At 36.0% G+C, this 25,513-nt stretch overlaps 2 protein-coding genes across 7 annotated transcripts; both read right to left on the bottom strand.

The window, feature by feature from the left end:
• Nucleotides 1-1,341: 1,341 nt before the first annotated feature.
• Nucleotides 1,342-4,570, bottom strand: LOC306853361 (putative acetylcholine receptor chaperone). The gene is made up of 2 exons (XM_079390698.1): nucleotides 3,844-4,570; nucleotides 1,342-3,006 (listed from the first exon to the last, which is right to left on the bottom strand). Exons 1-2 carry the CDS (start codon nucleotides 3,961-3,963, stop codon nucleotides 2,644-2,646), a joined length of 483 nt encoding a protein of 160 aa, XP_079246824.1. The 5' UTR covers nucleotides 3,964-4,570; the 3' UTR covers nucleotides 1,342-2,643.
• LOC306853360 (ADP-ribosylation factor-like protein 13A) lies at nucleotides 4,472-25,333 on the bottom strand. 6 transcript variants are annotated; one of them, XM_079390692.1, is made up of 12 exons: nucleotides 25,208-25,333; nucleotides 24,830-24,886; nucleotides 20,834-21,384; nucleotides 7,594-7,707; nucleotides 7,412-7,482; nucleotides 7,079-7,328; nucleotides 6,722-6,827; nucleotides 6,356-6,561; nucleotides 6,006-6,102; nucleotides 5,650-5,917; nucleotides 5,456-5,572; nucleotides 4,472-5,208 (listed from the first exon to the last, which is right to left on the bottom strand). In XM_079390692.1, exons 3-12 carry the CDS (start codon nucleotides 21,052-21,054, stop codon nucleotides 5,144-5,146), a joined length of 1,515 nt encoding a protein of 504 aa, XP_079246818.1. In that variant the 5' UTR covers nucleotides 21,055-21,384; nucleotides 24,830-24,886; nucleotides 25,208-25,333; the 3' UTR covers nucleotides 4,472-5,143. The 6 variants fall into 6 exon arrangements, with proteins under 6 accessions (XP_079246818.1, XP_079246819.1, XP_079246820.1 ...); XM_079390693.1 differs by having other exon boundaries at nucleotides 20,834-21,387; nucleotides 25,208-25,332; XM_079390694.1 differs by having other exon boundaries at nucleotides 20,834-20,999; nucleotides 25,208-25,332.
• Between the last annotated feature and the right edge of the window lie 180 nt (nucleotides 25,334-25,513).

Raw genomic sequence — 25,513 nt, 5'->3', positions numbered from 1 at the left:
AATACTTTAAAAACAACATTCCTCAATGTCAAATCTCATCATCTACAGTGCATAACATCATCAACAGATTCAGAGAAACTGGAGAAATCCGAAAGAGAAGACTGAAGACCTTTGTTGGCTGCCTGTGGTCTAGGCCCTCAGACGACACTGCATCACTCATTGGCATGATTCTGTCATTGACATTACTAAATGTGCCCAGGAATACTTCCAGAACTGTCGGCAAACACAATCTGCCGTGCCATCTGCAGATGCCAACTAAAGCTCTATCATGCAAAAAGGAAGCCATATGTGAACATGGTCCAGAATCGCCGTCGTGTCCTGTGGGTCAAGGCTCATTTAAAATGGACCGTTTCAAAGTGGAAAAGTGTTCTATGGTCAGACGAGTCCAAATTTAACATTCTTGTTGGAAATCACGGATGCTGTGTCTTCTGGGCTAAAGAGGAGGGAGACCTTCCAGTGTGTTATCTGAGTTCAATTCAAAAGCCAGCATGTCTGATGGTATGGGGGTGCATAAGTGCATACGATATGGACAGCTTGTATGTTTTGGATGGCACTATGAATGCTGAAAGGTATATAAAGGTTTTTGGAGCAATACATGTTCCCCTCCAGATGACGTCTATTTCAGGGAAGGCCTGGTGTATTTCAGAAGGACAATGCAAAACCATATACTGCAGCTATTACAGCAACATAGCTTCGTCGTAGAAGAGTCCGGGTGCTGAATTGGCCTGCCTGCAGTCCAGATCTTTCACCTATAGGGAACATTTGGCACATCATTAAATGGAAAAAAATGAGTATGACCATGAACTCTTCAGCAGCTGGAAACCTATATCAAGCAAGAATGGGACCAAATTCCAACACCGAAACTCATAACCTCGATGCCCAGATGTCTTCAAACTGTTTTGAAAAGAAGAGATGCTACACCATGGTAAACATGCCCCCTTCCCAACTATTTTGAGACCTGTAGCAGGCATCAAATTTGAAATGAGCTCATTTTGTGTGTAAAATTGCAAAAATGTCTCTGTTTAAATATTTGTTTTGTTATCTATGCTCTATTGTGAATAAAATATTGTGTCATGTGATTTGAAATCCTTTTGGTTTTCATTTTATTCAAATTTAAAAACATCCAAACATTTGTGGAATTCAGGTTGTAAAAAAATACTATACATGTACACTTTAAATATTTCTTTTGGTGAACTGACAATTATTTTTTGTAAGGATAATTATTTTTGTTTACATTGCATCGACCTTAAATATACTAAATAACATATCCTGCAAGATTTACAGTATTAGGGTTGATTTACAGTCTGTTTTGGACAAGAATGTGCTGATGGAAACAGATTTGAATATGAATAGAATATATTTAGTAAAAAGTGAGCAAGACATAAAAATCACAAGATGTGTTTTTAATACTGTCACCAAACTCCATGATAAACTGCATAGAGGTTTTATTATCAGCATCTGCATGCACAAACATCAGTTTTTTTCCATCACTATCAAAAGTGTAATATGACCCATTCTGTGTAAACTAAGAATGCACAATTCTATTCATGAACTAGCTGGGCATTCTGGTAAAGGTTTAGACACAGGCTATGTTCTCTGTTAAGTATTTTTACTCCGTTACAAACAGCAAATTATCAGCATACATCCAGACAAGTTTCTCAATTATACTCATTCCAGCACTGTGCATTTAGAATGTCTCGCTTATGACACACCTGATTCATCTCTTCAGTTTATTAGTAGTGATGCATATACTGAATTTAGTATGTAAATTTAGTAAGACATCTCCAATGAGCAGTGCTGGATTTTCAGGAACAGTATAAAGGAACAAATTGATCTAAAGAAAATACAGTAGATAAAAACATGAAAAATTATCCATTTTAGTAATAAAAAGAGTAAAATAATGTGGTAGTTCTATGACTCAAAAGGAGAAAGCAACCATAAGAAGAATCCAAGGATACGATTTTTATTTGACTTGTGTTTTGAGAGACAAACTAGAAAATCAAATTTGATAAAGAAATATTATATGCAAATTAAAAAAAGAATAATGTTATGCAGAACTTACATGCATCTGAACAAACTGCTGTTATGTTTTCAGTTTTGATGGTTTTAACAGATTTTGAGGCAACAGAAAAGCTGCCTTGAACATTTTAACAAATGATGTACAGTATTTTTTAATAATAAAAAAAAATCAATCTCAATGTAAACAGAACCGGTTTTATATATTATTCATCGACAGTAGTTCAAAAGTAAATAAACCATCACAAAAACTGTTGACATTTAAGAAACCTGTATCATAGTATAATCTTAAAAGTGGCATTTTGGATATTGTTCAATGCAGGGCCAAAATAATAATAACAATAAATACAGCAGGGAATAACAGTAGTTTAATCTTTTGTTGCAAAACCACAGCCAAAACAGTTGCCACAATGGTGATTGTCCAAATTGAGTATTTGTATTTTAAAAAGAAGTAGTTTACAAGTGAGACATGAGGTAAAGGTAACATAAGATCTGGTTTTCAGGCGGTTGATATGCAGCTGTGAGACATAAATCACCTTTTGGGACTAATGTCTTTTTTTCCGAGCACCTTCTCTACTATCCAGAGAAACAGATCTGCTGCCAGGTGCTCTTTGTGAAATTGTGGAGCTAAGAAACTTTGACTTTGTTCTTTTCCTGGGCAGTGATCTGCTCTTCTCGTCTCTCCTCCCTCTCAGGCCGGTCCTCACCCTGACGAGCAATGAGCAGCCGACACGTCAGCAAAATACCAAACACCAGGGCATGGGCATAGCGTTTCAGAGGATCTCCAACCAGCTGGTGGAAGAAAAGCACGGCTAGCATGACCAGTAGCAGAATAAAGTTGGCCACGTCTTTTGGTCTCCCTGGCACAAGGGTCAGAACAATTCCACATCCCACCTCAAGAGTACCAATAATCTTGCGTAGAAGTACAGAAGAAACGCCAATTTTTTTCAATGCTGGAAGGGCCTTTGCATAACTCTTGTACGCCCTTTTCTGGAAAGTGAACAGAAACATTAAATTTATATTTTTGTCAAGAATATTTAACATGAATACATATAAGAGCACTGCAAAACATAACAGATGAAAGCATATTATAGATAGATAGATAGATAGATAGATAGATAGATAGATAGATAGATAGATAGATAGATAGATAGATAGATAGATAGCTGCAAATGCTTGATATATTTTTATTTTGTATTATTTTAATGCTCATATTGACCCAACTGTATTGCATTGAATTGTACTGTAATTTATTATATATATATATATATATATATATATATCTGAATGTGTCTGTCAACAGCACAGCAGCTGCTGAACCTGCAGATGGAAGATCGAATTTGCTGGAAAGCGGCGCCATTGCTTTATCATGAGCTGCTTTAAAAGGATTGTTTTACAACGATATCGCAAAATAATCTGAGAGTTTCTTCCGTTTATCATACAGATGATGCGCATTGTGATGTCATAATTGACCTATTTATGCGGTAATGAAACAATGTTGCGGCTGTGCATAGAATGCGCTGTTCAGCTGCTCCAATTATGTTAAATTGTTTTACATAATTCGACTCATAATCGGGATTTTAATTATGTCATTCTTATATCTAACATTATAGATGGAATTAAATTAAGTTTATCTTATATTCTCCGATACAAAGAATGAAAATTAAATTCCACAAGCAGGCAGGCAGCGACAGCACTAGCGGACATTTTATAGAAAAATGCAAAAACAGCCAGTTACTTGCGCACCCCCTCCTAAAACAAAGCCGGTTGCCTCCAGCTGAAGCTTCATTTGGCTTCTATGGATGCTGCTATGCGACGATCACTTACCATTTCACTATAGGCATCTTTGCTTAACCTTGGCGTGAGTTTAATTGTACCCATGAACACGAAAAACAGACCCAGTGCAAAGGAAAGGGCGACAATGGTTATTGTTCTTGGCGAGGCCATCTTCGGTAAAATCTCCTTTTAATTAGCATCCGTTGTCCCGCTCCAGCTCTCTTCACTGTCCTGCTGAAGATGCTGAAGGGGGGAAGGGCTTGATGAATACAGTCAAATATGGCTGCATGTCATCTCGCTTCAGTACTAGGGAGCACCATTAGAGGGCGCTGCGGTAAAGCCAAAAGTATCCAACTGCACCCAAGTAGGGCTCGAACACTAGGAGGCCTCGGCAAACTTACAAAGAGACCGCCGGGTGCTCAGAAACAGCGCGTTTTGTTTGGTTTGTAACGTTAGGTACCTGAGCTATTTGGTACCTGAAAGTAAATCACTAGCTTATTAATAATTATTTAAAAATACAAATGGCATTAAATTACCTATGGTACAAATGGTCAAATTAAAAACTTCCCTTTGTTTTTCAGTTAGCCTTCAGGTTAACAAAGCTTTAACTGGTTAAGAAAAGCTCTTATTCAAAACTAATTGTTTAATAATATACCATGTTACAATAACCCAGTGTTTTGATCTGGATTTTGTTCATTTATTTGGTTGAAAAACATCAGGGGCAATCATTATGAGCAATAGGTAGCCTATGCCGGAAATGTATCTCCATATAAAACCATCACACAACAAAAAAGAAAAGAAAAAAACAAACAAATATAAATTGGCTAAAAAGAAAAGGATTCATATGTTTTTAAAAAAAGGTAAAAATTAATAAAATTTCACAAAAAAAGGTAGGCATCTTCTGTAAAAAACAGATTCAAGGATAAATACAGTGAATACAAAATACTTCATGATAAACCATCTTGATTATCTATATCAGACTGATTCATACTGTCTTATAACTTGCATAACCTAATACAAAAATCTTTTAGGACACTGTATCATAGTCTTTTTTTCAGGACAGACCTTTTTTGAATGGATGTCCCACTTTTAAGTCTTTCTCAATAATTTCTCTATAATTCCTTAATACAATTACAATACAAAGTGTACATATTTTATATTTTATTGCTTCAAAAGTCTTTACAAAGGTATTGACGATGACGATCTAGCCATTACAAAACTGTAACTTCTGTTTGTAGACATAGCAGACTTCTGTTTGGGTGAAAGACATCGATAAGTGGTTTAGCATGTCATCCATCCATCCATCCAAGTCATCCATTTCTTCATAGATCTTCATTCTTCTTTTTCATTACTATCCCGAAGCCATGTCCTGTTCCTGTCGGGCTTTGTGAGCCAAAATTGCTTTTCGGTAAAGGTCTATTAGGAAACAGGCAATTTAAATGCTTTAAATTAGTCTCCTACTTTTCAACAGATCAGGGCTGTCTGTGTTGAGCAAATGCTTTGGTTTGTTTAATTGTTTTAATATCAATGTAGACAAATTACTGCCAATAAATATAAAGTTTATATACATTTGTGTTTTTAAATTCCTCCCACAAGGCCTAAATTTACCCTAAGACCAGCCATGATCAAATTGGATAGTGTTATAGAGGTCACTAAGCCTTACCGAAAGTAGCTGAAAGATCAACAGGCTGTGCATAAGCTGCTGGATCTTCCTCTGTGTTTATCTTGTTCTTTCGTTTTACTTTAACGGTCTTCTTTTTTCTCATTCTTTCCTCTTTTTCTGTGAATAATAGTTCAAAAGCATGAAAGGAAATAGGATGCAGTATTTCAGTCTTAATGACACTAAAGTTTCAATACCTCTAGAGGGTCTGGAGACCTCACTGTTGTGGGACTCCGGTAAACCAGAGTTCTCCTCTTTTACTTTGGCTTTGCGTTTCATTTTCCTTCGTTTGGGAGGCAGTAATGCACTGCTGGCTTTATCTTTCTGGCTGTTGTGGTCCTGTTCTGCTTCATTTCCTTCTGTATCCTCCACCTCGTCTTCATTTACTCCTCTGTTTGGACTTCCCTTCTTAATTTTAACCTTCACCTTCTTCTTTTTGCTTAGTTTCTTTTTTAAAGAGTTCTCCTACAATGCCAAAGGGTAAATCAATAAGTGAAGTCAATTAAACAACAGTGCAGATTTGTTAAAAATTCCATGATAAAAGATATTTAACCTTATTTAGAATGTTTTTGATTGGTTGCAGAGTCCCATTTTTCCTCAAAGTTTCATTGTGCTGTTCTTGATGGATATCGGTTTTGCTTGTATGTGTTCTGCAAGAAAAGATGAGTTGCATACATCTTATTATCATATATACAAATTAGATAATATGATGTATGCAAATGTTCAAACATTTGGGCCAGTTAGAATTTGTTCTTATTATTCAGAAAGAATGAATAAGAAAATGTTAATAAGAAAAGTGACTATTTTAAATAGATGCTCTTTTGAGCTTTCTATTCTTATTTATACCAAACATTAGAACGGTAGTTTAAATACATAATATCTTATATAAAAGGCATCCCTTACTTTTCCTCTTTAGCTTTGTTTCGGCTCTTCTCTATTTTTCCTCTCCTTTCTTTTTCTTCTGGCCCTAATGGTCGCCTGCTGTCTCTCATCACACGGGCACAGAGGTCAGGGTAGTCCAGGCACACGGCTCGCAGTAGCCATCTGAGACCTCGCAGAGTCTTTCTGTCTGACCAGCGACGAATGTCCATTGAGGCAGAACATGGCTCCTGTAGATTAAGAACAAACTGCTTAAAAGGCACTGTAATAAAGCTACTGGTAAGCGGTCAGAATGTTGCCATAAACATTAACATGGCATATTTTCAGTTCCTTTACTCTGGAGGTTTATCTCATGTTTTGAATAAGTCACAGTTGTTTCACAGTACTCACAATGTGGCAAAGGGAACGGCTCTGGTTGACCAGCCTCTCTAGAGAGAGAATTTCAATGAGTTCATTTCCCAGCAGTGCATTCATTTTGTCCTGTTTATTTGCCAGCCTGTTATGAGATATAGATAGAGATGGCCAACATAAGCTGGATTGCAGGCAAACTTCTAATAGTTGCCTATTAGACACAATGAAGATAGTACTGCTATTTGTACCTTTAATTTTATTGATTTTAAAAACTGAACAGTTTAGAGCATTCTCAAAGAAAATCACTTGAAAATATTACATGATTTATAATAATAAACTGATATATTTTCATCAGAGAGATGATTTATTAATAGCAGTTGTAAACGGGTATCTTACACAAGAAGAGGTTTTCCTGCTACTCTTGGATGCTTCAGTAAGTCCACCAGAGCTTCTTTGACCTCTTTCATTCGTTGTCTGTCACTGGAATCCACCACAAAGATGATGCCGTGAGCTTCACCATAATGTTCTCTCCAGGACCCCCGAACCTCTAGAGCCCCTCCCATGTCCAGTATGTTAACCAAGTAGTTCTCCACCCTTAATTCAGTGCGGACACATCCATGAGTGGGACCTACATCTCCAGGGGGCACTGAACAAAGTTACATAACATTAAAACTCAACAAATTGCAGTCAATTTAGCAAATCTCTCAATGATGTACTTTAACTAATTACCTCTCAACATCCCTTTGACACAAGATGTTTTCCCAGCCTTGTCCAAACCAACCACTAGAACCGTGATCTTCCTAGAAAATTTTTGGACAGGGTTATTGAAATATGTGGCATTTGTTGATAATATGCTGACCCCTATTAAAAATCATATAGAATTGTATAGGATTTGCTTGGCTGACAGGTACCTCAGTGGTTGCTGGAGTTTGGAGACCCAGCTGCAGCAATTGCTCATGAGGTTGAACATGTTGACCTGAGAAGGAGAGCACCAGGGAGAGCACCATCGTCTCCTTAACTCATACCTGAGAGCAGATAACGGATTGAGATACTCAATCAGATACTCAATCATCATGGCCTTAGAATACATGTAAACCCCAGCTGTTGTGTCTCGCACTTGTCACACACACACACACACAAATTATAAACACAACACTTGTTTTTGCCCCCCTTTTTCATGAGCTGTGCCGTAGTCTGGCCACAATAAAAGGCCACTCTAAAATGTGCAGTTTTACTGTATTGGGGGATCCGGGGAGTCCGAAAACCAGTCAGTATCTGGTGTGACCACCATTTTCCTCATGCAGTGCAACACATCTCCTTCGCATAGAGTTGATCAGGTTGTCCACTCCTCTTCAATGGCTGTGTGAAGTTGCTGGATATTGGCAGGAACTGGAACATGCTGTCGTATACGCCGATCCAGAACATCCCAAACATGCTCAATGGGTGACATGTCCGGTGAGTATGCTGGCCATGCAAGAACTGGGATGTTTTCAGCTTCCAGGAATTGTGTACAGATCCTTGCAACATGGGGCCGTGCATTATCATGCTGCAACATGAGGTGATGGTCGTGGATGAATGGCACAACAATGGGCCTCAGGATCTCGTCACGGTATCTCTGTGCATTCAAAATGCCATCAATAAAATGCACCTGTGTTCGTTGTCCATAACATACGCCTGCCCATACCATAACCCCACCGCCACCATGGGCCACTCGATCCACAACGTTGACATCAGCAAAACGCTCACCCACACAACTCCATACACGCTGTCTGCCAACTGCCCTGTACAGTGAAAACCGGGATTCATCCGTGAAAAGAACACCTCTCCAAAGTGCCAGACACCATCGAATGTGAGCATTTGCCCACTCAAGTCGGTTACGACAACGAACTGTGCTCACTAACACAGATTTAGACAGATTTGTGAACAATATTTGAGAGAAATAGGCCTTTTGTGTACATAGAAAAAGACTTAGATCTTTGAGTTCAGCTCATGAAAAATGGGGTTGCGTTTATAATTTTGTTCTATATATATATATATATATATATATATATATATATATATATATATATATATATATATATATATATATATATATTTATAGACAGTCATTTTACAGCCAAACAAAAAGAAAAGAAAAAAAAAAAAAAAAAAAACTTTAGAAACACTTAATTTTACAGCCAAATAAAGGTGCATAAAAAACAGCTAAACAAAAAAGTAAAAAAAAGAATGTAAACACACTTTGTTACAACAAAACAATATAAAACAAAACCTCTAGCCTTCTTTTCATACTTCAGAATAAGCATAAGCCAACATTTTGCAGTATTTAGTCTATATTGTCATGGCTTTAAGAGATCAAAACACTGCAAAAGAGCTGATTAGGTTTTGTTTTTGAGCCAAATAGCAGAATAAGCTCTTCCATGGCAAAATAACCTGCTCATATTCAGATAGCAGCTGCCTGTCCAGTGCAGACATGCAGTAATCTAATTACATTTACAGGTGTCTGAGTTGTAGGAAGGTATGCGATTTTAGTACTTGGTCCATCACTGTACATCTGTTCAGTCTCAAAAGCCTTTAAAGAGTAGTCTGAGTCAATTACACTGTTCTCGTTTTAAACACCTGACCCCTTTATCCAAGCAGCATGCGCTGCTATAGCCCACCGTTCAAACACTCTCTATGTTTGTACATGTAAAATAAGTTTAAACATTTTTCTACATAACAAAACTTCCCAACTGACACCTTACACATAATTAAGGATGCTACAACTGTAAATTCTAAACTGCATATCACATATAGAGTTCACGTACGGTCCATAAAAAAAAATTACTCACAGTAGTACGTCAGACTCCATGCGTTTTTGTTTGTCTCTCCAGAGACATTTTGCACAAGTCTGCTAAAAACTAATCAGGCTCTACTTATTCCTCTAATCCTGTCACCTCATGTGGGAGGAGTCTAGTAGGAACGCAGTCTAATCCTTACAACCAATCATATGGGAGACAGGTGACAGCTGCCATTCTGCATGGTTTAACTCAGCTAAATGTATGTACATCTGCCAGGGTAATATAAGCTAAATATATGTAAATATCCTAAACATCCTAACAAATACTTAGATTTTAGTTAAATGAAAAGTCCATAGATATCTGCTTTGAGCTAAATGAGAAATATTTTATCTACTACTCAGTCTACTGCATATTACCGTGTGGAGCAGCATAGTGTGACGTCATCTTGTTTTTTACACACCACTTGCAGATAAATAATCCGCTTATCATAAACACAGTCATATTGTGAGTTGGAGTGGACACCAATATAAATATTGTTATAGTTACGTTTATAGTTATTGTTCTTGGTATGAATTGGCTTTTAGCCTGAATATTTTTTTACATTAAATTTCAAAAGCACACAGTATTCAAAAAGTATTTAAATATCTTTGCATTGCATAAAATATCACACCAAGTGGCATTTGCAAAGAAATGAAACCAAATAACTTTACTTTTCTTTCTTTTTTAATAATTACTTAACTAACCGATTCCATTGTCATTTTTGGTAAATTCATTTTAGCCAATATTTTCATCACATTAACACTTTTTAAAATGAAAGCCACTTGGTTTGACATGGTTTGTGACATTTATACAAATACTTTTCGGAGCCATATGGTCAATTATACAACAACATCACTGCATAACACTGCATGACCTCACCATGACTATCTTTCCTGTGCCTATAATTCACGTCAGGTAGACCGTAATTATGATAATAACATGCAGTTTCGGGCCCAAACCACATCAAAGTCTGAATCTATCTCTGTCACAAGATTCCAAGTCAAAGGTTATTTTAAGCACAGTACACAAACTGCACTGAATCTCAAACTTTATCCAAATCAACTACATTTGAATAAACAAATATGTGATGTAGGCGTTAGAAAAGATTATCTGCACTGATCACTTCCTGTTTTATCAGCTACTTTTCATTTTCCAAGAACTTTAGAATTACTGTTGAGAACACAGTGTTCACATCTGATAAGAGTCACTGGGAGGGTCTGATAATAAGCTGCAGCATCGAGTTTCAACTTTTGACCACCAGAGGTCCAATTCAAGACATTTGTTTTTCTGTTCAGTCATTTCAGGATCTACACTGAAAACAAATTTGATGGTGAAGCAAGTTTTCACTCAGAACTTGCTAGTAAATTTAATAAATAATTACAAAGAAACAGCAAATAACATTTATTTTGAAAGTAGAAAGGATGAAATAGTATTTTCTCATACTCCAATAATCTTTATTTATAACTTCAAAAAGCCATGAATCCACATCTATCAGTTCGAGTGATTCTCTGAAAGATCAAATTACTGAATGTAGTTTCTTCTACTTAAAACTGAATGTGAGGCAATAGCAAAACAAAAGCAACATCCTCTTTACTCCTCTCTAGCCTGATCTGATTAAGTAATGACTGGCAGGCGCTTACTTCATCTGCTGACTAAACTCATGTGGAGCCTTGAGTGCAGGCACAACCCCGTCAGCTGGCCATGACACAAATGGAAACAGCTCAGTGACCATGTTGCCTGTCCTTACAGCGGCTCATTTAATACACCCGATTCCATGAATAACAGGCTGGACAACTGCACATACCACATTATCTAAGATCCAAGAATTCCACAAGCTCAGGATAATGCAGTGATTAGCAAAATACATATGATTCACTGGGCATTTGAGAGCTGACAGAGAAGGCCATATGCATTTGTTTACTGATCATGGCTAGTTCAGTTTGGGACAGTGAGTCTGTGGGGGTGGGAATGCAAAGCAACAGCACTACTGTGTGTCTCGGTCATGTAGTGAAGATCTTCAACTGACATGCTAAATCTCTATACTGAATATTAGATTTGGAAAAAATAAAAAAACTAATATGCCGGTGCTTTCAAACAGCTATTGTTACTGTTTTACTATGTGGCTGCCATAGGCAATGGCTGTTTGCAATGTGAGTATTTACAAGGGTGGTTTATGGCCATGTGAGGCCCCTGGGACACCAGAAGCTTTGGAGGGTCTCTCTTGAATTGTAATGTCTAAATAGAGGCACAAATGCATAGCAGCTAATTGTGAGAATAAACACACAACGTGTAATGCATTTCAAAAGCAACACCAATGTATCACGACTTGTATAAAACATCAAAGCTGCAATAAGGAGATAATATTTCTAATTTCTAAATTTATGTTTAATGTTCACTGCAAAAAATTCAAGCAGTGTTAGTCTGTGTATCAGTTTTACACCTGCACTAGTTTGATTCTGGGTGTCAGTCCACAGTGGGTTTCTCAATTCAAGGCCCCTGTGATCATAGACCCATTGGCCAGGTAAGTAATACCTCCTTGACTTTACAAATGTAATATGTAGAATTGGACAGCTATTTTCTCAGGAACAACTGAACGTACAAAAGCAATCACTGTTTGCACTATGGTTTAAGAAGAAATCAAGGCATTCAAGCTTTATACATTTTTATCATGTGTTTCAGGAACAATCGATCTTGTATTAGCATGATTATTAAATAACATTACAGAAAAAGAGTGTCTAGATTTTTGAATTTTTGAAAACCATCAGATGTTGTTGAACATTTCTGACAGTGGTGTGGCTACTTTGCTAAGTAAATTAATTTCACTTCCAGCACTTATACATATTTATATATGTGCAGTTTATATATGAGCAACAGCTGGCTATATTTGTACTGCTTTCTTCTTTTGTTATAAGCTCTTTGCCCATAAATCTCCTTCAAATCCTCTCTGCTGTCCTCTGACCTTGCATTTCATGCAAATAAATAGACAACCAAAAAAATGCTTATTTAGGTCTCAAGGGTATTGCCATCTTTATAGAATTTAAATTCACGTTTCTTAATTTTCTGCCATCAATTTGCCCTCTCATTCAAATGCAGTGAAAATAAGATACAGAATATATAAGTGCCTGTAATGCCTTGCAAAAATAATAGAACTATGACGTCACTCTGTAGGCGGATCGGCTGTTAGCATGAAACTGGTTCCCTCGACAAAAACCCAATAGGATTTTCCCATAGGCTTTTGGATAATCGCAAAAAATAAGCTTTATGTTCAATCATAGTTCATGAAACTTAACCTATTCACAAACCTTGAATCAACCATCAGAACCTCTGTGCACTAGGACCCGGGGGATTTCAGCAGAGCTGCCAGAGACAGTGCAGGCTCAGGCACCGCATGTCAGGAGGACACACCTGGCTTTCTGATCTGAGACAATTCCGTTGAAAGTCTCTGCGAAATGGAGACGGTTTAATTGATCGACATCGTGATGTCTAGATGGGTACGTAACATACTTCAAAACACCGAAGATCACTTCATGCTATGTACTTATGTGACTTTCCTTCACAGAACTGCATATGTGGCAGTGTGCATATGAGCCGAGTTCACATAAATGCACCACGCAGACGGATGATTTGAGATCCGAATCACCGACGATGACTTTTCACAAACAATGGCATGAACGCTGCGCGGATCGAGCCATATAAATAGCACGAGAAGTAACGATTGAAGATGGAAAACAACAAGCCGACCGAGCATGACATCACGGAGGTGGTGGCGCAGCAGTCCGTCGCGAACCCGAGTGAGAACGGCGTCATGATGGTGATCAACCACGGTAAAGTCCATCCACCCTTCAGCGTGCTGTGGACCACCGTCCTGTACTGCGCGGAGTTCATATGCGCCTCGGTGCTCAGCAGCATGTACCATAAGACCGACGACGTTGTGTGGATGGGGCTGACTATTACATTCATGCTGGTTCCGTCGGTTCTGACCCAGCTCACGCTGACGTTCGTGCACCGGGACTTGGGGAGAGACCGACCCCTTATGCTCTTCATGCATCTGCTTCAGATGGGGCCTATTATAAGGTATGAGATGACACTTGACGATCACATGACCACAATATTGACAAACACATAAGGGCCAACATACTTCAGCATGTTTATCCACATGTGGTGTGAATGTTTATCTTGGTAGGTTTATTTTTAAAAGTCAGTTTCAATCTGGGATACAAAAACCTATTGAACATTTGCACCGGTATTGCCCAAGAATTAAAGATAGTCCATTGAACACACACAGATCTTTTGTGGCTGTGTTCTGGGTTCATGCTGTCACACTATATGAGGTCAGCTGTTACAATAGAAACTGACATTAAATGGCAGTATCAAAGTTTGCAGCTACAGCTAAAATTGAATTAAATGGTTATAAAGTACAAAATGTGACACAAAACCAGTCATAAGGGTCAATTTTTTAAAATTGAGATTTGTACAGTTGGATAAATAAGCTTTCCATTGATGTATGGTCTGCTAGGATTGGACAATTTTTGGCCGAGATACAACTATTTGAAAATCTGGAATCAAAGGGTGAAAAAAAATCTAAATATTGAGAAAATCGCCTTTAAAATTGTCCAAATGAAGTTCTTGGCAATGCATGTTACTAATCAAAAATTAAGTTTTGATATATTTACAGTAAGAAATTTACAAAATATCTTCATGGAACATGGGTCTTTACTTAATATCCTAATGATATTTGTCATAAAAAAAGGATAATTTTGAGCCATACAATGTATTTTTGGCTATTGCTACAAATATACCCCAGCGACTTAAGCCTGGTTTTGTGGTCCAGGGTCACATATTTAATATGTATATACACTAGCGTTCAAAAGTTTGGGGTTTTGTTATGTGTTGTGACTTCTATTACTAAGCTTGTCTGGCATTTCAGAAGTGGAAACTTCTGGGGGAAAGATCCACAGTACTTAAAAACTGAACACTCAAAACTGCCATTTACCAGTCAAAAGTGTGAATACATCAACTCATTATTGATCATTACTTAAGTATTGTGATTTTTCCACATTTTAGGATAAAAGTAAAGTTATCAAATTACAAAATAATACAGATGGGTGGAAATTTAGTACTAACCAAAAAACAACAACAACATACTTAAACTGAATCCTGGTGTTGGTTTTAAACAATACTGAAAGAGGTCTAGTTATACTACGTCCTTTTGGCTGCTTTTCTGTCACTGTTGAATCACCTCATTCATTAAAAAATGATTTAAAATTTAAAATACACAAAATAAAATTGTCAAGAAAAAAAATACATACGGTAGGCACAATTTATATATGCTATTAGTTTGCCCTTTTTTGAACGGTACTATATAAATACACAGTCATTCAGGGTTTTTTTTTAAACATTAAAATGTAATTTATTAATTGTAATTTATGGAAAAACTGACTTTTTAACAGCCCCTCAAAAAAAAACATGTATTATTATAATCGGAGTTGAAAACAACTGTGCTGCTTAATATTTTTCTAGAAACTGATATACATTTTATTCAGGATTCTTGATAAATAGAAAATTCTAAATATAAATGTTTTAACTGTCACTTTTGATCAAATTAATGCAGAATAAATGACTTTATTTAAGACATACTCTCACAGTATATTATGAAATTACATGAGTCAGTGTTCTTAAGAATGTTCAGAGTTCAAACCTCTACTGAAAATGTTGGGTGTCTCCCAAAAAATATTTTAGATACAGTACTCCCCGTCCATGTTTCAAATTTCAAAATGTGTTCAGACTTGTTAAGCAAACATTGACAAGTTTTCCAGGTTATTAAGGTGGAGTCTGGGTAGTTTAGGAGATATGTGAATGTAAAATCGCAGCAGGATTCAACCTTATTGGTTGAAATTGAAATCTAAGGGTGTGTGTCACCACACATAAACACAACGACCATAATGTCCCTGTCTACTGTCAGTTATTGTACTCTGTTAATACTGTTATCTAGGAATATGTGGCAGGTCACAGAAGGACAGATACTGTCTAGGTCGTGGTCATACAGTATTCAAATATCTTCAAAGCTGTTGATTGTACAGCAGAAATCAATGTCAATCTTACGACTAATGTAAACAACAGATTGATATTCTCAGCAGTGTACAGGCCTTGCTTTTTTTGTAATTAAATTATATTTACAATCATCTTATGCCAAAGTGCTATAAGCTGTTTATATTAAAAGTGCATTATCTTATAATTTCTTACCAAAGAAATAGCATGTGGTTTGGGATTTAGTCTTCAGATCTGCCATAGCTTCATATCAACTTGAAATTCAAACCACATTCAACGTTTTTAAGTTTATTTCTATAAAATACTGACTTGTGATTGACTGTGTACACTATAGTGGACGTGCCACTTCCATTTCTCTGCTTACTGTCAAGTAAAGGGAGGAATGCATTGTGCAGGTCCAATTTGTGTATGCTGTGCTTCTTTGGTATGCTGTGCCGAGGTCAGTAAGCAGTCAGTAGACTGTAAGAAAAGATGAGGGTCAGGGTCACATCTATAAATATCTGACACGGTATCATAAAGTCATTCTCTTGCAGAGGAAATGTCTTATCTTCCTAAACTCAGATCTTCCTGTTAATACAGCAATCTCTTGAGAGAAGCGCTATTGAAGAATGACTGGATTTCTGGGAATGTTTTTTTTTCCTGTTGGTATTTGGCATACAGTTCTACATGGTTTTGTCACATTTGTTAGGGTTTACCACATTTGAGCTGCAAACACAAAAGTTGAGAGAAAGTAATCCCACTGTATGCTTTGTCTGGAAGCATCTGCCATTGGCAAGTATTAAATATCAAGATCAAAATAGCCACCTTCTTCATCTCCTTATATAATAACAGGGCCGGCAGTTGCTGTGCAGAAACCAAAGACTGTCTTTAGTAATCATTTTACCAAGCTCTGAATAACAACAGGCTCTGGTTTCTCTGTGCAGCACAGGCCAAGCATTGTAATATGGCAGACAGCTCTCACGTTATTAGATTGCAAGTGACCCACGCTTTGTAGATGCCATAATATTGTGCATCATATTAAGCCATAGAAACAAGCCTTAAACAGCTTGTTTTTTTTATTACATCTAGGTGCTCTGGAGGGATTTTAAAGTAAAAAGCCATTCAAAACACTAGTATATTTTTTTTAAATATTTTTAATTTTCAAAATGGTGACATGTTAAACGAACACTGACAATCACACACATTAATGTGTTTGGGTTGTAGACTTAATTTACATGCTTTTTAATAAATATGGCCACTCATGCAGACTGGAACTGCCTCTTCCACATGCTGTGCAGCTAAGTGTTGAAATTCTTGCTCAAAGTATCCTTCTCGTATTACAGCAAAAGAGGTGACATTTATGATCATTTATGTTCTTTTAGAGATAAGGCTAGGGTTTGATTTGAGGTGTCACGTGATCAGGTGATCTGTCACCCGATGCTTTACATGCAGCAGTTGAATAGGAGTGCCTGCTGCAAACTACATGTATAGAAGTGTAATAAACTCGCACATTCTAATCACACAATTAGTGTGAATTGCCTTGAAATGCATAGTTCACCCACAAAACAAAACTCTGGGATCTTTTATTTACCCTCTGTAAATAACCAAACCTGTACAGCATTTTTTCTTCTGTGGAACAGTTTTGGTTGCAGTTGTCTTTCTGTTATATGGAGAGCCTCTTATGTTCCATCAGTTTTCATTTTTGGGTGAACTCTCCCTTTAAGAATATAGCAGTTATGTTTGGTGATTGTATTTAGTGAGCCACATTCAATGAATTTATACAAACACACGAAAGCATTATGTAAATGGTTTCATAAAATAAAACTAAGATTACAAAAAAAGTTCAATGTGTAAAATCACATGGTACAAGCATAATACAGATCTAACAACAGTTCAACATAAACGGTTACCAAGTGAGTCATCTAACACTTCAGATTGTTGGATGATTTTTGTCTTTTATGACTAGTCCCACAATGTTCTGGAATGTTCCAGAAAGCACAAGAAAAAAAAGCATGCAAAATTAGTACAAAAATGTATCAACCAATGTTTCATAATTAATGATGGAACTTCTCAAATTTACCTGACCTAAATATTTACCAAAATATTAATGAAATGTGAAAATAAATACTACAACAATAATTAGCACCATAGAAATATCACAATTGGGCTGCTAAATGTTTTTTTTTTTTAACCATTATGCATTTTTTCAAAAGAGCTGCATTTATTTGAAGTAGAATTTTGTTCTATATTATAAATGCCTTTACTGTGACATTTGATCAATTAAATGCATCCTTATTGCTTAAGGACCCTTAAAAGTATTAATTTCTTTAAAAAAAAAAATCTTACTGCAATATTTTGAACAATAGTGAATACATAATTTTATTAAATCATATTTGTTTATACATATTGTTCACAGCAGTGTTGACTTGTTTTCTGTGATTGTAATAATGTTAAGCATGTTCACTCGTGGTAAAGTCAATTTGATTGCAATTTAAAGGCAATGCTTTATTCAAATTAAAAGTGAAATGTTGTGCTCATGCAGGACATGCAAACACCACTGTGAATTTTTCACACAGAATAAGTCTACACACTTCTCATATTTCAGCACTGCAAGCTGATAAACTGGTTTGATCTCTAAGATTTTGCTGCCACCTTGTGGAAACTAAGTGTATGAGTAGTGAAAGTCTTGTTTTCTCAAATTGGTCAATCATGTTAGAATTAAACGTTTTTATGACTGTTTTGGTTTTGTTTATAAATGAGTTGCCATGTTCTCAAAATTCATTGTAAACAGTAAAATCATTTTTTTAGTATCTGCCTGATTCCTTTTTCCTTTCAGGTGCATTGAAGCTCTTGCTGTTTACTATCAAGCGGGAAAAAAGGAGGAACCATATGTTACCATTTCAAGAAAGATCAAGCTAAAGCATGGTAGAGGCTTAGGCCCAGCCTTCGAATGTGAGATCGGACATTCAGAGCGCAAACTAGCCGTCCACCGCAATGCCTTCAAACGCACAGCTGTCATCCAGGCCTTCCTAGGCTCCACTCCACAGCTCACACTACAGCTCTATGCCACCATTCAGGAAAAATATGTCCTTCCTACACGGCGTAAGTCTGAATTCTTTACTAGATACCAAATGTAATATTGGTAACACTTTACAATAAGATCCCATGAAATAATGGTAGTTAACGTGTTAACAACATGAAAGGAGTAGTTTACCTTAAAATAAAAATGGCATGAAAACGTACTTACTCTCAGGCCGTCCAAGGTGTAAATGAGGGTTTTTTTTGTTCATCGGAACAGATTTCACATCAGATTTCAGCTCATTTACACCTTGGATGGCCTGAGAGTGAGTCAATTTTCAGCTAATTTACATTGTTGGGGGTGAACTATTGCTTTTAACAAACAATGAGTATTACATTTGTTACAGTGTTTATTATTCTTGTTAACATTGTTATCTGAGGTCCATTTTATATAATATTTCCAGATACACATTTGATTTTAATAATGTATTGATAAATGATGAAATTAATGATCTAAGATTAATAAATGCTTCAGAAGCATTTTAGGGTTGTGAAGGTGAGGAAATTTTCCCACCGGTTAATCGATGTGTGACCACATACTTGTATCACCGTGGGGCAGGGGGTTTAGTTTGTTTTAGTTTTTTCCTCTTTTTGTTGCTTTCCTTCGCTTTTAAATAGCTTGTGAAAGCGCCTTGTGTATTTTACGAATTAGTGGCAATTCAGCGGCAATTACAAAATACAACATCAAAATCCCATCAAAAATTAATTTGTGATATTTCAGTTTTTCTTTTTTAATAAATCTTCAAAAATGTCAACAATTCTGTGTTTTTCTGTCAATATGGGGTGCTGTGTGTACATTAATGAGGAAAAAATGAACTTAAATGATTTTAGCAAATGGCTGCAATATAACAAAGAGTGAAAAATTTAAGGGGGTCTGAATACTTTCCGTACCCACTGTATATACTAGTGCTGTCAAAAGATTAATTGTGATTAATCGCATCCATAATAAAGGTTTTTGTTTACATTTTATATGTGTGTGTGAACACTGTAAATTTATTATGTATTATGTACACACACATCCATGTATATAGTTCAGAAAAAATATGTTGGAATTATACATAAAATATATATATATATATATATATATATATATATATATATATATATATATATATATATATGTGTGTGTATGTATAAAAAAAAAATATATATATATATATATATATATATATATATATATATATATATGTGTGTGTGTAAATATGTTTTAATATATACATGTGTGTGTGTAAATATGTTTTAATATATACATGCATTTGTGTGTAGTTATATAAATATAATAAATAAACAGTACACAACAAACTTTTATTTTGGATGCGATTAATCATTTGACAGCACTAATTTGTGTGTGTGTGTATCATAGCTTTTATTAACGAAACAAATAAAAATACACCATGCTATATATACCTAATATAAAATAACCAATAACTTACACAATGTGTAAATAGGAATAGGCAAGGCTACAAAACTCAGCAAACACTGTGGAACCAAATAAATAAGAAACGAATAAAAAAAGCTTGGAGGCACAGCATAAAACTTGAAGTAAAATAAAATAAATAAATTACACAAAGTTTAAATAAAGAAAAATTCAGCAAACACTACGAAACCAAATAAATAAATAAAACTAATGTTTAAAAAACTTCCAAAATCAACTTCGATAAATGGCAAAAGTCAACAGGCCTTTCAAAATCCAAAATATTGCCAAACAGGCAATTGTAGTGTCTGTTCTCTAACTGAACTAAATGATTTTTATTACTAGGCTTTAAAAAATCTAAACGACGGTAGGTGGGAAAGTGATGTGACCGATGTTGCAGCTTAACACCGGTATAACATCAACACAGACTATTGCAGCAAGCCTGTTACACATGACATGAACTTACTGCAGAAATAACAGTACATTTTTAGTAATTATATAATGCCACTAATCCGAAATGTTTATTCATATTACTCAGTCCTCACTCTTACAAGAAGGACACCTAAAAATGAAATGTGACCATATTTTTCAATGTTAGTTCATGCTTCCTAATGAAGTTAACAAATGGAACCCCATTGTAAAATGCTACATTTTTATTTTCTATTTTTTACACTAATGCTCATCCTATTTGTGTTTACAGTTGCCCTGATGATCATTTCCATGATATCGATCGTATACGGAGCTTTAGTTTGCAGTGTTCTGGCCATACAGATCAAGTACGATGACTACAAAGTGCGAATGAAGCCTATTGCCTACCTGTGCATGATCCTCTGGCGAGGGTTAGAGATCGCCACACGGATCACCACCTTGGTGCTCTTCAGCACAACACTCACGGTCTGGGTGGTCTTGGTGGGCCTGACCAACCTGTTCATCTTCTTCTTCCAGCCATGGGTTGAGTTCTGGGCCAGGAAGGCATCACTGCCTGAGAACATAGAGAAGAACATCAGTAAACTTGGCACCACAGTAGTGCTCTGCATGGTCACATTTCTCTACGCCTGTATTAATATTTTCTGCTGGTCCGCCGTGCAGCTGGACCTGGCCGACCATGATCTGGTGGAGAAACAGCCTCGCTGGAGAAGCTTGGCCGTCTACTACACCCTGCGCTTCATGGAGAATGTGACCCTCATGATATTGTGGTACTACTTCAAGTCAGACTTCTACGAATACATATGCACGCCGCTGCTGGTGGTGCAACTTATTGTGTGCTATGGCCTGGCTGTAATCTTCATGCTGATCTTCCATCAGTTCTGCCATCCGTGCCGCAGACTTTTTCACTACAACGTCGAGGACTGTCTACGTTGCTCTTGCTGCTGGAAGAAAAAGCAATCACAGTCACCTGAAAACCATGCTCATGGTCCTCAAGAACATGCACCTCCTGATCTCATGAGCCACCTGACAGATCGAGAAACCGATATTCTGGATGATATCATGGAGGCAGCATGAAAAGCATCTGCAGTTATGTTAATGTAGCGCTGTTTGGGGCCATGCAAGGCATATTTGCACATATCCTGACTCAGGAGTATTACATTGAGATGATGAACTATGCTATAGCTACTGTAAATAGTGAAGGAACAATTGATTTTATATGGTCCTAAAAGCTTCAGGAAATTTGTGTTTTATGCCATTTGTAGCTGTTCTTCAAAAAGGTGGTGTTGAGCATGATAACCTTATTATGCTGGTGTGGAGAAGACAGCTCATCATTTATTAATTGTAGAGCACTGACCGATTTCTTTTTGTTGGCCATTGAAGACCAAACAATGCCCTCGGTCGAGTTATGCTGTGATGATTCACAAAGGAAGCTTTCAGTAGAGAGCTGCATGGCCAAGTGTGTGGGGATCGTGCCAGTTTTGGAGGAATGAAACTGGTAAAATTTTGGCACCTGCTGCACTAACATTTTCCAGGGTATCGTGACTCAACAAGCCAAAAAGCATTCTGAACTTTTGTTAAGTTTGCTTCAACAGTCCTGTGCTTTTAAAAAAAAAAAAAAAAATCCTTTAGATTTGGAGAGCCTTCTTTAATGTTGGAAGTTGAACTCGCATTTGCCTTAATATTGTGTGTGTAATTTTGTGCCTGAATAGACTAATGTGCTTAATCTTTCACTGAAAAAAGAGATGTCTGTTTGTTTATTTTGTATGGAAATATTTTAGCGTGTTTTTTTTTTTTTTTTTGCCTGAGTTATGTGCCTCTTTACTACTGAGTTAGATAATGATAATGATATATGAATAAAGATGTATTAAATATCTGAATTGTGCATGATAATCATGATTCTAAACTACAGCAGTGGTCCTCAGCTGGTTTGGCCTTGTTTTTGGCCACGTTAATTTGTTTAGTGTGATTATTAGCAAAGACATGTCACTCATATAGTTTTGAATGGGGAAAAATGCAACGCTAAATATGGCAGCTCGATCGCAGGAAGCCCCGCCTTCTGAATGAAAGAGCCAATCGCTGATCGGGAAAGTCAGCGAGGTTGCTATAGAAACAGTCAGCGCTCAGAGACGCGCACTCAGGACTGCGCATGCGCACTGGCTGATCTAGCCTGAGAAATAAGCTTATTTAAATTAGCTATTTGAGCAAAAGAAACAACATTTATGACACAGTTGTTGTCGGATTTCATTGGTGATTTCAAATATTAAATTTAATCGTAATATTAGTGAACAGTTTTGGAGAATTTGATGTTTCCCCATACAAAGTTGGTATATCAAATCATTCTGTTATAACTGAAACCTAAAACTGTATTGGTGATAAAAAAAAAAATGGCACATTAATTCATATCTTTTTATTTTATTTATTTATTCATTTATTTATTTATTGAGTCCCATGCTGTAATTTTGAAAACATAATTTTTCAATTTTTTTTTTTTTTCTCTTATGTTCTGAACTAAATAATGTAATAACATGAAAAAAGTCCTCTTAGGAGGTTAAAACTACATAATTTGCATATCTACAGTAAATATCTATTTTTTAACAATAAATTAACTTGGAAGGAAAATGTGTTCAAATCTGCCCCGAAAAAAATAAACTCTTCATTTTCTATATTATTTATTTATACAAACATGTGATAAATAAAATTCATATTATTAATATAGGGGAGCGCGGGACAAGGTAATGCGGGGTTAGTTGTAACACGTTTTTTTAAATATTTCCACACATGCTAGCATAACCAAATTTACAGTATACACTAGTTACCATATCAACATTATATAGAGAAAATAAGTGCGCCAAAATTCAAAAGTCTTTTGAAGATATTGTTGAAGATTTATTTTACCATAGTAAAATTATATTTCTGGCTTAAGTAAATTTTTCATCTCAGTTTTTATTACTAATTTAAAATGAGACAACTCTGCTATTTTAATCTCCGATCTGTTATTTATCAGTTTAGATAGTATTTTAATGTAACTAGCAGAAGACACTAACCGGGTTTAAATGAAAGTAGCGCAGCGGGGTAACGGGGTAACGCTGCGTTACAATCTGTCCTGCCTGCTCTTCTATGACATGAGCGATGTAACGCACACTATTTACTTTAATACATTTTAATGAGAAACAGGTGAATAAAGATTGACAATCATTGTTTAATGTTCAGAAATTATTATTTCAAGCATTTTGACTCGTTTATATGGGCCGTCCCAGGCATGTGTTCATTGTCAAACTCAAAAATCAGATTACTTTTAATTATTAAAAAACGCCATTATTTTATTTAAAATAAATAGTCATTTTATTTTATTGACAAAATATTTTAGTTTGTCTTGCATATTTTTTTCATAAGATCACATCACATTTTAGGCTGTCATATGGTCATGTTATAATGCACCCCATCTACGGGGCATGTTGTCACATTTCACTTCCAATTTTTGAGGGTATATAAAGAAAAACGTATACACTGTATTTATGAAACAAAGTGACATATTTGTACTAGACAAGTGTGAAATTACTGTGGATAATAAATTAAAAAAATCTCTGAACACGAAGTGGATTTACACAATTTGAGTCAAAAAGTGTTACTTTGTGCCCCGCTCTCCCCTAAATAATAATACAAATGGTGCTTTTTCATATTATATACGTTCTAAAAATATATAAATATATATATATATTTATTTATTTTTGCGTGTGCTTTGTTGTCATTCAATTTAAATAACAGTCAAACAGCTTAATGGCATAGTGGCTCAATTTTCCTTAAACTGGGAAAATTGGTTGACAATTTATATAACTTTCGAAACGGCCAAGCCCATCGTTCATGTAACAGTTTCCAGTCAAACATACCAAGACGCGCTTTTTTACGGCCTCATTAAACACGTTAAGGTAGCTTCCTCTCGGGAATTTCTTCAGGCGTGCAATATCAACAAAATCATGTTTAAAGCCCATTTCCTGGTTGATGATGACAGGCATAGACGTAATTTACGGGTGGGACATGTCCCCACCACTTTTTACCAGGCTCGATATTGTCCCCACCACTTTTAAAAAGTAACTGAAAAATAGATTGCGTAAGGTATGTATTAAAGGAAAAGCACCATCTACAAATCGTCACTCTTCATAATCTAATTCATTCATTTAACACATTTTTCCGCCGGTCAGAAGCTTTTCAACGTCCTCAAAGATGAATATTAAGTCTCGTTGTGAAACTATCGCGAGATACGCGATATGCGTCATGGGATATGTAGTTTCCTTTCCCTATAATTAGTCTACAGATCCTGCACCTTTCTTTTTTAATTTATTTGTAGTCTACAATGTTAATACTGTATTTTAGTCTTACTCTTACCTCTACATTTTCTGCTCCCTGTTCTTGTTCTTTGTCAGTAGGCACATTTGTCTGATTCTGGGGAAAAAATTACTAGTTCAACCCAGGATCTAAATGTTTACATTTGCAATCATAAGCAATATATTGGCATTTGTCCATCATTGAAGGCTGAATAATAGTTAAATCACTTTTAGGCAACAGGACAATTCTATGTTATGACTGGGATTTTCACAATTAAAACAAAAAGTATACAAGTCTTTAGTTCATAGTCCTTTAATTCAGTTTTGTATTAAATCACAGCGCGCTCCAGTGGCCGCCAAAAAACATGATTAGCGACAGTATGTCTATATTCACGTAAGTTAAATATAATATGTTTTCGTGTTAAGCAAAGTAACTTACTGTGCGTGGCTGCTTCACTAAAAAGCTTCTTATATCACTTCCACACTTTCTTTTGGACATGTTGTTGATGTTTTAACATTTATGCTATAGGTAGCAACATTTACCGTTAACTAGCCTTTACATGTGGGGTGGGGGAGGAAACAATAGAGCTTTTATAAAAACGTAATAAAAAAAAGATTCGTCAAAACAATTTCATTTATTTAATTATTTAATTAATAAAGGTAGTTTAACCATTTTAAACGCAAATTAACTCTCATTCATGTTTTACACAAGGTTTTGCGTAGTTCAGGATTGGTTAAATTATTT

The sequence above is a fragment of the Barbus barbus genome (genome assembly GCF_936440315.1).
Source record: "Barbus barbus genome assembly, chromosome: 33".
Lineage (NCBI taxonomy): Eukaryota > Metazoa > Chordata > Actinopteri > Cypriniformes > Cyprinidae > Barbus > Barbus barbus.
Note: the sequence above shows the minus strand (reverse complement) of the source record. Positions and strands in the feature narration are given on the sequence as shown.